At 43.3% G+C, this 14,698-nt stretch overlaps 1 protein-coding gene across 1 annotated transcript in view; it reads right to left on the reverse strand.

Moving 5' to 3' along the window:
- Nucleotides 1–4,093: 4,093 nt before the first annotated feature.
- The window catches only part of LOC125034669, a 10,786-nt gene continuing 181 nt past the window's right edge, over nucleotides 4,094–14,698 (reverse strand). The window contains exons 2-5 of the mRNA XM_047626569.1: nucleotides 13,784–14,107; nucleotides 8,722–8,832; nucleotides 7,705–7,927; nucleotides 4,094–7,451 (exon numbers count right to left, since the gene is read on the reverse strand). Coding sequence (XP_047482525.1) covers nucleotides 6,130–7,451; nucleotides 7,705–7,927; nucleotides 8,722–8,832; nucleotides 13,784–14,107 — 1,980 coding nt within the window. The 3' untranslated portion in view covers nucleotides 4,094–6,129. The remainder of the gene's footprint in view (nucleotides 7,452–7,704; nucleotides 7,928–8,721; nucleotides 8,833–13,783; nucleotides 14,108–14,698) is intronic.

A 14,698-nucleotide genomic window follows, 5' to 3' on the forward strand; every position in this document is an offset into this window, starting at 1 on the left:
AAGCTCGCCTAATTCGGGAGTATTTGTGTTTAGTTGATTAATAAGGCGACTTGGGGGAGAACGTCAGCGCTGCGACAGGCGAGAGAGGGGCGGGTGAGATGGCCAAGGGCTGGACACTGCAATCACAAGATCCACATGACGGCGGTGGGTGATCACTTCCCCTCGCCGTCACTAACATTCGGGCCATTAACCCGACACTTCCCCTCATCCCGCACACTCCCTGCCTCGCGATACCGAAGGCAACTCCCCACTGCCCCGTCGACGCCGCCGTCAGCCACGGACAACGCCGCGACTCGATTCCACAGACCTTCCTGATCCGGCTGCTCGCCAGCGGGGACGCTCACTGAGGCTGCGAGGGAGCTGCGGTGCCGAGTGCGGTTGCGGCGCGGGCGTGGTGGGGGATGGTGACGGCGTGGCTGCCTCGCCAACACTGCCCCTCGCGACCCACAACACCATCTCCACCACCACGCCCCCCGAGCACGCGCACACACGGCCGCCAGCCACTGCCGTACATACACACACACACTTACACAAACGCACACACGACGCACGCACTCACATGTGAGCCCTCGCAACGTTCGTAAACCACCTTCTGAATGGGGGCCGTGAGAAACGTCGACGCCATATACGGGGAGGACCAAGTGCCCTGGCGCCTCTCGACAAAGCCTCCGTCTGCAGATTTTTTACACTTTTCGTGATACTGCACTGACGACGCTTCGAGACTTCATGAACTTGCTCGGAGGCACGATCGATTCAGCCCATGGATAATATCGACTACCCGACGCCAGTGACCGCAGCAAACGATTACCAGCGAGGCCGCCTCCACCTCCCCAAGCAGACTGTGAGTCACCTGTGTTTCCCCAACAGCTGCATCCACAGAGCCCCGCAGTAGGCAATGAACCCTCCTCCACGGCCCTTAAGCAAGGAATAAAATTTCAAGCTGGGCGAATCAGGCCAGAGGAAATCGACCCTTTGGGAGGCGGCGCACATGTCCGTCCAGCAGCTTCTTATCCTAACTTTCTGGGCGGAAATATCGCAAAATAAACTTGGAAACGAAGATGAAAGGAAGAAGAAGAAAAAGACAGGCATTTACTTTACCCCAACGAAAAGTCGAGCAAAAAATCAGATCAGTGGACAACTACAGTTCTCATTCCAAACCCTTTTTTCCCCCGCTTCGGTTCACGGAGCACCGATGCGGCGTCGATACAGCTCTCGGCGTGGATAAGTTATGTAAGCATCTTGTTTCTGACTCCCCCAACCTCCTTGTTTCTCGTCTTACCAGCGTCGACCGCAGCCCGCCTTCCCCCATCGCTGTAGAACCGCACCCCCCCCCCCCCCCCCCAGCCTTGTATAATAGAATGCGTCTTCTCTTGACTATACGATAATAGAGTCAGTCGGAGTTGTACAGTCTTTAATCTCCTATTTAATAATTGTTATTTTCCGTGTCGATCATTATACTTTATTTTATTTTCGTCGCGTGTTCATACTGACCTGGTATGTTACCCTTGCAATTACAAATAGCACTTGGAGAACAACACATGAATTGCTAAACACAGGCGAAAACCGGTTACTTTAATGTTCCAATAATACTTGCATATTATCTTACAGTTGAGATAATAACGTGACTACATCACTACACTCTGGATTATATATCGTTGCCAACTATCTTACGTATTCCCAAAAGCAACAGCATTTGAGCTTACTACATATACTGCATGATTATCACATACATTTCTCCTGTTATCTACACCAGCATGACTACTGCATCATCTCCACATAGATCACGATATCACTAGGCATGTAACACCAGCATATCCACCCCCTATACTAAAAGGCAAATACATATAATCAGCACTGCCAACACAGCTGCTAAACACCACATGTATCCTGCCACCACGATCCAAACCACACACACGCAGCATGTAAGAGTGAGGGTGCCCGAACGTCCGCAACACATGCTTAACGAGTAGCAACTTGACATGTTTACACGCACAGCCAAAACGTATTGGGAAGCCTTAATGCCCCAAGCCTCGTGGTCCAAGGCTGGTGTTAAGACCCCATCATTTAGGTACTTCATATAACAAGTTATGTGCGACGGAAACGCAGAGGATGAATCAGAAAACCAAGGTCAACAGCAACATCCAAATAAACGCTAGTAATCACAATGGCGTAAGTGCTAATTATCTTTAATTAACCCTAAATCTACACTCAGCGAACACTAATCACAGCAATAACACTTGTATAGTACTTCATACATCTTATCAAGTTCATTGTCAGCTAACGAAAGGCGGAGAGTGAATTACCACACCTTAGCCGAGCCCAGCCTGTTAATTGCTCTCATTTCCTCCCTATTAGGACTTTCTGGGCATCCAATTGGCTCAACAGTTAGCACCACATAAACTGGGTGATTAGCTTATTTTAGTCTAGTAATTACAGCGGGTAACACGTACAAACCGTTCAAGGATTGTTGCGCAGCGTGACATCGGTAAGGTAAAAATCTGCATTAGATTACATTTTTATACACAAGAACGAAAAAAGTATGACGAGCAGTTAAATAAGGTTGTGTGACGTTAATGGGGCAACCAAAGTGAAAAAAGAAGCTATTCACAGGGCATTTTTAAGCTATAACCTACATTGGAATAATCTATTTTTTAAAACTGGTCCCTAGGGGGGAGGGGAGCCTGACCTTGAGTCGGGGGACCCCTCCCTTGACGCCCCTGTGTGACATATGAATACATCAGGTTTGGACTGACATCAGGTGTCAACCCATATAACTGAAGTCTTAATAAAGTACTCTACTTCAATACAAGTCTTTCAACATAATGGCCCAACTGCCACCTGCCATGCGCAGCCCCTCGCGTCGTCTGTTACCGGCTTGGAGAACTAAAGTAACCTGGGAAATGTGTTTATGATGCTACTAAATATTGGATTTTCTCTAGAGCTCGCGGACAAATTCGGAACATTTTCTTAAAATATACTTGGTTTATTCTTCTCATGCGTTAGTACAGCGGGTACTAACTGAACAATCTAAGAGAAGTAAACATCACAAATAAGAATATATCTAGAAGCTATTACTTTGGGTGTGCTGTGTCAGGAGCTGTAAGAAGAGATGAGAAAATATTACTTCGTGGAAGAAATGACGCTTTCATCTATACTCACAAAAAGCAAAAATTACAAATTCTGGTATCTCTCTCTATGTATTTATTTAATATATATTTGTATGTATGTATGTATGTATTTCTCTCTCTCTCTCTCTCTCGTATGCACTAAATTCACAAGACCCAACTTAATTAGGGATCTACACCCATAATTCCAAGAGAGGCTCGAAGTGGAATGAAAATATATACATATACTACAAACACAATGAAAAGGAGTCTTGCTTTTGTTGCCCCACGATAATCCATTTATAATCGTGAAACCATTTTTCTCCAGAGTTCCTCACACATCTGTATGGTTTTAATTCACAGCAAAACGCAATTTAGCATCTTTAAGAGTGTGTAAGTTTCTGTCCTACTAACGTCCACGACTTTAGAGCATAGATAATGAAGTTAAAAGCACTCTGCTCTCAGTCACTATACTCAGTACCCCACACAATGTTTTCCTTATTAATGTTCCTGATCTTCATGTAGAGGACAGGTATACACGTAAACAAGTCTTGAATATATATATTTATTTCCTTGTAAAAATATTTTTAAGATGATAATCAAATATTGTGAATACTGACAAAGGTTATTTATTTATCAAAACAGACATACTTCCTTCCACAAATATCACAAAAGCTGCTGAATTAATAGAATTATTATCATCATTTTAATTCTCATCTACTAAAATTTTATATGAACTCAATAAGTAGAATTCAACTTATTTATAGAAATGTACATTAACTTTGCATTTAAAAGAAACAAAATAAAATCTGCCTCCACTGCAAAGCATTGCATAAACAAAGCTGAGGAAATGTCCCTAAGATCTTAATTTTCAAAAGTTTCTCCAATGAATCAGTAAATAATGCCATTCAATATAAAAATAAAAAAGGATCCTTAAGATTACAGTAGAAAAAAATCTTAATTAAATAAAGACATCAAACAAATACATGTACTTTCATATCACAGTTTATTATTCTATTACATTTGTTAGCTTTTTATACAAAAATTACCCTTTACATTTTGTGGAATCTTTGTGGATACATCCAGTTCATGAACTGAATTCCCTCTCCATGTAGTTCAGATGCAAGGAACTGAGACCATAAGTCGCACAAAAGCTTCTAGTAATACTCATTGATATAAACTGTGGAAATACTTCCATCTTGCAGTAACCACCTTCAAAGTCTCTGACCCAACCGTTATTGAGAGCTGTTGTATGGTAATTTATAGATCAAAAATTAAACAAAATATATTTCTCAATAAGGTCTAGCACTATCCTCTATACATGATTATGCATATGTTAAATTAACATCAAAAGTCCTTTGCCAAACTGGCTCTTTTTTTTTTTTTTCTTTTTGTTTGATATTATTAAAAAAAGAAAATAAATAGACCTTAAATAACTCCAGTGTAAATCTAATCTGTGAATATGAACACGATCATAATGCCTTCCATAATCCTGGCTGTCATATACAAATAAAAATATACAGCAGAGACCCCAGGAAATTGCATATTTGAAACACAATAAAATGTACATTCTTCATAATGGTACATTAATTACCAAGTCTCCAAAGGCAACCTAGTCACATATGCTATTATATTTAGCATATGTGAAGCTTAATCATTTAGGGCACAAAAATAAATTAATAAATTAATAAAAAAAAATCTTTGAGACAGAATAAGAGCATGTCATATGCCCCGTTTGGCACAGCGTTTACAGAACTGTAAAAAAAGTTGCTACCAAGGCTTTTCAAAATAATTGTACAGCAAACTTTTGCCTTGTGTTCATACTCTATATATGGCTACATAGCAACCAGTCTCACAATCCATGTTTCAACATAATTATGCCTTATAAGCCACTTCGTCCTCCATCGCTTTCATATTTACACACACTTTCAATCAAATTCTACCATCTCTCTTGAAGAGGTAATCATTGGCAACTGGATATGGAAATTAATGCCCATTTGGAATGGAATGGTCAAAAATTACTTAAAAACATTACCTATTCATGTCATATATTACATTACCTAAGTTTAACAATTGGGAAAGCTAAGGCCTAATCAATGGCTTGGAACTCCATATATATTCAATGCCCGTATGGTATGAGGAGTGATAGAAAATGATTTACACTAGTTCTATAAAACTAATCAAGTTAAACTGGGTGACCTTTTGTGATGATAATGTTATGAAATGATGTGAAAGCATGATATGGTACAGGCACATTGTCTGTAGCTTTATACTCATAATACCACTGGCATTTCATTTTTGATATTTTTTATGTTGATTGCTACAGGAAATTTATCTTCTAAATTTAGATCTGATTTCAAATATCATATAAAACTGTAGATTTTAGCCTGAGGTTCTTTACAAATTTCTGGAAATCTGGATAAGACCATTTCAGCAACTGATCTCGGACTTTTTGCCTTATGATACACTGTACAAGAAGTAAGATGTAATTAACGGACCTTATATAGATATGGTTAATTACAGTTTGAGGAGTGTTAAGAAGAATCAGCTGCCACATATTTACATTGTGATCTTGCATCTTCAGGCACTATAACTACATCACTAACCTCTAGTTTTAGGATGGGGAATGAAAGCCCTAGGCACTGCTATTTGAAATCTGGGGCACCTATTGATTATTACTTCATTCACCAACACAACTCCTGAAAAAGGAACATGGGCTTACATGATCCCACTCCTAAGGCTAACCCCTGAAGAATGAGGAGACCATCGATATCACTGTAATCCTACATATAAAAGCAGGAATACAAATGTGAATGGAACACTCGAGGTGCAGCTCCTTCAACCAGCACCTTCATGGTGGCAATGAGTAGCACTCTTGTACTTTCAATCTGGCACCATAACTGGTCATGGCTCCTCTTAGCTGAACGAGACAGCCACTACAGAACTTTTATCTGGAGGAAGATTGTAATTAATGAGATTTCAACAATACTTGAGGTGCACTGACTCACAGATAAATGATATCCCCTTACAGGCTGGTGTACGGAAAGCCTGTGGGTCGCACTTGTGTTGGGGCTTGACCAGGGGGAAACATGCCTGGCTGCATACAAGCAGAGTATAATGGCTGTTGAGTCTGTAAATTAAGAGGTAACTGAACGTGAGAATACGAGGGGTAGTTGGTGCTGATGGGAGCATGAGGCATGGAGACCGGCACACCTGGATGGGTGTTAGGAGGTACAGCGGACGTGGGTGCTGCTGCGGAAACTGGAGGAGTGTTCCTGGCATCTTTTGGAGGTTCTTGTGGTGCTTGTGCTGCCTGCTGCTGTTGCATAACTTGTTGTGCTCCTGTTTCAACCCGTTGGTCTTGTCTCTGGTCTGGCTGCTGTTGCTGCTGCTGCTGCTGTTGCTGCTGCTGCTGCTGTTGTTGAGCCTGCTGATTCTGTGCCCCAGTACTGTTATCATTATCATCGTCATCATCATCACTCTGGCCCATGGCGCGTTCAGCCTTTTTGTCCATTCGGAAGAATTTGACGTTGGGAAACTGTTCCTTCATGAAGTGTCTGAATGAAGAATATCCCATTACCTTGACATCAGGTTCAAAGTGTTCACAGTATTCCTTATACGCATTGTGGATTTTCTTGCGTGTAATGTCAGCCGGCAGGTAAACTGGTGGTGATTTGCCAGATTTGTTTGGTTTCTTTGGAGTATTCGTGTTTGGTGAATATCGAGCAATGTAACTCTGCAAGAAAGCGGCCGCGTGCTGGTATGTGTCAAGTGGGAATGTGTTGGGGGGTTTCTTTCCGTGATTACCGTGAACTCTTGGTGTCACTCCATTTACCATGACATGCTTTCTGATGGCTTTCAACTGATAATGTGTACAGTTTTCCAAATACAGAAATGCATCTAAGCACACTTTCTTCCCCTGGAAAACATACGATGCCCTTAGCCTCTTTCTCTCTTTGTGCCGAGAGGTTTCTTCGGGATTTGCTAAACATGCCATCGTCACACCCATTAGATACATGTCATGTTCATTCTTGGTCAGTTCTGCAATGTTCAGTCTGTGTCTAAATACAAACTCAGGATTCATGTTCTTAAAGCAGTTGTCACCTTCACACTCACATCCTTTCTCAAATCTTTCCCTCACCTGGTCACTGTTCTCTTCTAATTTGGTTGGATCTATACCTTCTGCTAAAAGATCGGCAAGTTTCCTTTTCTTTTTTACCTCTTTCTTGATCTTGGGTTTTGTTTCCTGTTCTTCTTCGTTTATGTCATTGGCATTCAATGTCGTGTCTCCTTCCTGACTTTGCAAATCACCCATGTTGTAGTTTGAATTCATGCCATTTTGTCCATCTGCAAAAAACAATTGATCAGTGTTGAACATAATGAATCCCTTATAGTATCACACTTTACAGCTAATAAACTTGGATGGAAGTCAGATCTGTCTTATCTATTTAACAAATTATGGCTAACAATTTCATATATCATGATACACTCACACTATTGGCCTAATGTATCAATAAATTTTGCAGTAACTGACACTGAAAATACTGTCAGTTCTCACTAATGAAGACCAGGTACGAAAGTGGCAGTGACTGAAACTTACCCATATCAGTCGTTGACCAAATGGAATGTTCCAGGGGAGGAGGCTGAAGCTGTGACAACTGGTCTGCTGTCATGTGGGCAAGCTGAGGAGGTCCTTGGGGAGGCGGTTGTTGTTGCTGCTGCTGCTGTTGTTGCTGCTGCTGTTGCTGCTGCTGTGGCTGCCCATTTGGAGCTTGCTGGTTGCTATTATTGTCAGCCTGGGACACTGGGGGATTCCCATGTGGCTGCAAATAGGCAAACATATGAAAAATTCAGTTGACTTTTGAAGTTCATGTCCTAAACAAATCACCTAAACTATTATGCACCACACTTAGTAAAGGCAATCTAATCATTAAGCCTACAGGGTATGTGCAATGAATGTATTTCTTACTGGCATTTCTCTCCAGAGTAGATGTGTATTTTCAGGAAGTTTTAACTAGTTTCCATGAATAAATATAAGTATTCCAATAGACTGGAAGGCATGTGACATAATGCATTTACACTCTTTGGTCCAAGGGACACTGCTTAACTTGGAGCTGGCATTCGTCATCCAACTTTTCCTACCATCCCTCTTTTCCAGAGTTTCTATTTCACACTGTCTTCCTGTTCTTGATTAGTTCTACAACACTTCACAGTACAATGGCTTTCAGAACGAGCCACAAGAATTTCATTTCAATTCCACAATAAAAAATACATGAAACTATAAAACACCAACTGCAGTTTGTTACAAAAACTATCACTTTTACCAGTTTCTGAAATCTTTACAATAGATTAATTATGCACACACTATTTTGCTAAACTATGTAGATAAAAAAAAATATATATATATATATCTGAAATGTAATAGGATATACTATACTCTAGCCTTCTCTATTCTGAATGCATCAAATAGCTAATCCCTACAATTTATTTTGATATACTTAAACAATTTTTTTTCAATAAAAATAAACACAGTGCATTTCTCATATCAATTTACCCAATATAACACACGCATCATTCAACCCTACATCAAAACTTGCCAATAACCATGAAAACTCACCTGGTACATGATGTGTACAGGTTGGGGATGTATGTGCCATTGCGGCGGAGGGTGTGGGGGCACCATTACCATTGGCTGTGAGGTGTTTGTTGACAGATTCTGAGGTTCGTTCTGCAAAGGAGAACTCTGTAAAGCATAGTATCTTTCCTACTTCATGGCTGGCCACGCAGGAGCAAGGATGATTATCATATAAAAGAAGCAAATAAGTGGATAAAAATAATAAGAAATTCAGAGAGAAGTTGGATTACGATAAGAACCGAAAGTAAAGAGAATGCGCAAACATTAGAGGGGAAAATGCAGAGAAATACATTTATGCCCAAGTGCCTGAATCAAACTGTTTGTCCAGAGCAAATACTGAAGAGCAGAAATCAGAATTCACAACTGTTGCAAGCATAGTTATGACTTCACAATTTCAACGTTAAGACTGTAATCAGAATTCACATATTGTGCAACCATGACTATAACCTCATAATGTGCAACACATGTGAAGAATGTAATAAAAAAATTTCAACCAAAGAAATCCCGCAACAGCATTACAACCGCATACAACAGCACTACGCTTATTCTGTGAGCAGGCCTTTTAATCAACCCTGAGTTCACCATTACTGACTTCCAACTGAGCTGAGTAATGTCGTATTATACAAGGGGTTCAAAACAAGTAAAAGTTTCTAGGCAAGTGCTTCCTCTAAATCCATACTAAACAAAATACCAAATATAAAGTGCAGAATCACAATTGCTCTCACATGCATTTGCTTGTTACACTACACAGGTGGTTTATGGCATCCTATTTTGTCTTTTAAATACGAAGTGTTTGGGAAAATATGAGGAAAGGTAAAGAGATCCACAAAATAATGACTGACTGACCTGTGCAGATGCGGGTGCTCCTAGGATATTAAAAGACCGAAGCACTTCGCTTGCCTCTTTCTCTGCTTGGCCATGGCCATCCATATCTCACTGTGAATCAGGGACCAAAGCAACATCACTGACTTTCCTTTACAATTAAAAACCTCTGATGATGACATAGTCTGTTACCTAGCAACTACATCCTGACTGATTCTAAGAAGAAAAGGCACAGCAAACTTGAGTTTTAGGCCTGACATTAAAGAATTCACTCAAAATACAATACTTTCTCACTGAGCATTTGAAATTCCCTCCCTCACCTTGACAACATGTGTCTATAAATAGGCATTGTGTATCCCAATTCAATATCTGCTTATGTGGTTATGCTGGTATTTGCATTCATATTTAAATTCCTTCTCATTAATAAACACAACATTACCCAAGCCTTTTACAAAATCAGCAGAGTTTGTGCATGGATTGCAAAAAGGGATTCATATATTCACCATAATTAATTATCTGACTTTACCTCCAGTTTACACTTTGTTTCTATTTAACCAACTAAATCCTATATACATTACCTGTTATAAACTGGTATTAACTAATCCCATTCAACAAAAAAACAAGCAAAATGTGATTATATGCACAAGTAAAACACACACACACACACACACACACACACACACACACACACACACACACACACACACACACACACACACACACACACACACACACACACACACACACACGCTCTCACCCCCCTCCCCCTCACTTTCATAACCTTTCCCCTCTACTAACCCTCGACTTCCCACGGTACCCAGCACTCTCCTGGTTATCGCCCGTGCCAACTTTGACCTGCGCCCAGAACGGAACGACCACAACAAATGCCTCCAGAGCAAGCTATTCTGACCCTTACTGCCGATCACTTTATAACTACATTTTGATTATACTCAAAATGTTTGTTTGAAAATCCTTATTCTGAAGCACTATGTTTGTAATTATTATCACTGCCCATACTGTAGTTATCTAAAGTTCACGATTTAATTGTACTGCCATATCCAGCATGTGACCACAGGAGCATGTGACCACAGGACCCTATGACTGCCATAAAACTGAGGGTCTGTACTGCCACCCCTACAAAAGTTTGTTTTCCCTTTTCTTATGTTTAGTGACATTTTTCTAACTGTATCGTACAAAAGCGACCTGTGATCACCTCAAAGACTCAGAGCCGAAGTCACTCTGCCTTCAGCATCGGCTCGGTCAACACCGACGTCACACAGACCTCGTGCCATGCCCTCGCGGCATGGCACGACGCTCCTGCCTGGACGTTTCTGCCAGGCCTGTCCTTTGTACTCTAGCTACTCCCGCAGAAATAAAGTTTAGAAGCTGCGACAACTTCAACCGTACACCCGAGAAGAAACCAGCAGTGCCATCACAGAGGAACACGTCCTCTCCACATTATTACACAGGCGGCAGCAAGTGGGGTAAACTCCACACATCATTACATTAGTGGCAGACTAGTGGGATAACTCCACACGTTTCTTGATATATATTATACTGGTGACAGCGCTCTGGGCTAACGCAGCACACGAAACCCTGCGAAGACAACGCAGGCAGCCCTCTGAAGACAATTTAGCGACTCCTGCAAGCGAAGACCTCTTCGTCATCTGTGAACTTCGACATCAAGCACGAAGCCAGTCTTCCCTGCCGAGCTGACATCTCTCCTCCCTCAGCACACAGTACTTCAACACCTGTCGCAGGCTTTAACATCTGCTGCAGTCGCCTGACACCTGCAACATTGCCCTGTCAGTACCTCAAGGTGAGTTCCTTTATCCTCGCTGTTCTCATTTGCTTAGGATATTCCCTGTGAAGTGAAGTGTCTGATTTTCTCTCGCTCTCGCGAACACCTATGTTCCTCCCCTTATAGAATCGGAGATCTTCCCTCCTGCTCACTCATACCCTTCCGTTTGCCTGACTTCCCTCTTGCGTACTCTCATTCCTCTGCAGTTTATCTACCTATGAGTACTTAATTTGTTTTTATGTTAATCTAAGTCGTTTCTAATTTCCGAATCCAGTCTTTCCTACATCGTTTGCACGCTTTAATAAGTATCTTCATAGGAAAATCTCTTGCTTCCTAGCATGCTAATACTCTGTAATGATGAAGGATAATTCCCCCCATTATTACACTGACCTCCCCCTACACCTACCCCCACCCCCACCCACTCCATCACAAGATTCCCAGCAGGCGAAATCTGAGGCAAAACGTCAAGAGATAAGCGAGTGAAAATATAAAAAAAAGAAAAAAGAAAAGGAAACCCGGGCATCACTCGCATCTCTGTCCGCTCGCCAATAATTATTGTCCCATCGAGTTTGCAAACGGCGGTGCCCCTCGACCTCGTTAAAGGAACTAATTGGGGGAGCAAAGTGCATCTGAGCTGCTCATGTCTCGTCACACACTGCGCGGCGCACACACATGCAACACGCACACGTTTGTACACATGCAACTTTTTGTTTCACGCACGTATAAATCTCCACTGAATTATACATACATACATACATACATACATACATACATACATACATACATACATACACACACACACACAAACACACACACACACACATATGTATGTACGCAAGCATTGTTAAGTTTATATAAAAACGGGTGTGTTTGTATATAAATCCATATACAGACAAACGTGTGTGTAAACAAACGCACACGTAATGTATACACACGCTCGTAATATGCAAGCACACATAAGCACAGGTGACATGTACGATGACGTATTAAACGTGTACACAGACTCCCAGGTGGCATTCACACGTGAAAATATATATACAAACATGCATATACATGGGTACGTAAACAGATGAACACACAGGTATACGTACACAAATGCACACACACACACACACACACACACACACACACACACACACACACACACACACACACACACACACACACACACACACACACACACACACACACACACACCCAGATGCACACACACACACACACACACACAGGTGTACGTACACAGATGCACACACACACACACACACACAGATGCACACACACACACAGGTGTACGTACACAGATGCACACACACACACACACACACAGTTGTATGTACACAGATGCACACACACACAGTTGTACGTACACAGATGCACACACACAGGTGTACGTACACAGATGCACACACACACACACAGTTGTATGTACACAGATGCACACACACACACAGGTGTATGTACACAGATGCACACACACACACAGGTGTACGTACACAGATGCACACACACAGGTGTACGTACACGGATGCCCACACACAGGTGTACGTACACGGATGCCCACACACAGGTGTACGTACACAGATGCCCACACACAGGTGTACGTACACAAATGCACACTGGTGTGCGTACAAAAATACACAACGCGTGTACACAACTTCACAACAGATATATATACCTGCACAACTACACACGAATGTACGTACAGAACTACACAAAGGTGTACGTCCACAACTAACCAGAGGTACACGTAAACAAACACACACGAAGTGACGTACACACACCCACGCACGCAGGTACGTACGTAGCCTAATACACAAACAAACACACGCGTAGATCCGACATCCGCATCCCCTTGACACGGGGAATAATCACCAAAAACAGTTTAAAAAAAAACACACAAGCACGAAAAACGTAACTCAAACACCTCTCGCCAACTCGTCACTCTCTCACCCTTAAGAGAGAGAAAAAAAAAAAAAAAAAAAACCTCGAAAATTTGTATAAATATAAACCCGAATCATAGAAATACTTAAAACAGAACAAAAAAACACAAGCAAATATAAACTAAAGGCATTATGCTTCACACACTCTCCTCCTCCGCCTCCTCTTCTTATTCTTATCTCTGTCATTCTTCCTCTTCTTTCCTTATCTCTCTCATTCTCACTCTTCACTCTTCCTCTTCTATGTTATCCACCTCTCCTTCCCCCTCCCTCTCTCTCTCTCTCTCCTCTCCTCTCCCTCTCTCCCCCCGTTCGCGCTGGCGGATAACCAGCGTCGGATAAACCCGAGCCTCGTGTCCGTGGATAATAATTTGGTCCTTACGGCCGCCCCGCTCGGTCGAAAGTCGTGTCCCTGGCTAATGGCGGAGGATTCTCTGCCGTAGCGACACACACCAAGGGCGATCTCCCTATCCGATTCACTTACATTTTCAACTTCCCTCGGGCGACGGCGTGCGGAGCTCCGGCGGCCTTGCTCCTCGCGGGGGGAGGCGTTGACAAGTGCGAGGACGGCGTTGGACGAGGTGTGCGGCGCCCGAGGTCGAGGATAAGACGGGAAATAACGCTCAACTTGGCGAACAAAGAGGCGAAAATGGCGGCGTCGGGAGGACGGGCGAGTCCACTGTCGCGCGGGCGGGGGAGGACTCTCGCAAATTGTCGGGGGCGGTCGGGCGGGCAGTTCGGGCCGGGAGGGCGTTGTCGGGCATGTCGGCGGGGCCAAGGGATGGTAAGGAAGGTGTCGGACATACGTCTAAGCGACATGTGTACGTGGTAAGCTGGAAATCGGAGGAATTCTAATACAAGGCAGGTGACAGCAACACAGAAAACGGGACTCGTCTGCATCAGAGAAAACGGAGGAGTCGCGGTCGATGCGTGGGGGAGGGGCTCGCGGGGGGGGGGGGGACGGGGGGACGAGGGAGGGACGGGGAGTGACGGATGGTGAAGGGGGGAGGGGGAGGGGGAGGAGGGAGGAAGGGAGGGAGGTGGAGGTGAAGGTGGAGGTGGAGGGGGGAGCGGAGTGAGGGAGGTGGAGGTGGAGGAGGGAGGGAGGGAGGGAGGTGGAGGCAATGTGACGGGCAGGGAAGGAGGGAGCGGAGGGTGAGGGGCTGACGGAGGCCGAGGGAGGCCGAGGAAGGTGACGGAGAACGGAGGGTGGAGGGCGAGGGGGAGGCGACGTGATGCGGGAGAGAGGGAGGGAGGAAGGGAGGGAGGGAGGGAGGGAGGAAGAGAGGAAGGGAGGGAGGGAGGGAGGGAGGGGCCACAACAGGGATGGAACAAACATCGCGCAGTCGCATCTTATACCAAAAATAAAGAAAAGAAAAAGAAAACTGGCATGTGAAAA

Source organism: Penaeus chinensis, chromosome 18, assembly GCF_019202785.1.
Source record: "Penaeus chinensis breed Huanghai No. 1 chromosome 18, ASM1920278v2, whole genome shotgun sequence".
Lineage (NCBI taxonomy): Eukaryota > Metazoa > Arthropoda > Malacostraca > Decapoda > Penaeidae > Penaeus > Penaeus chinensis.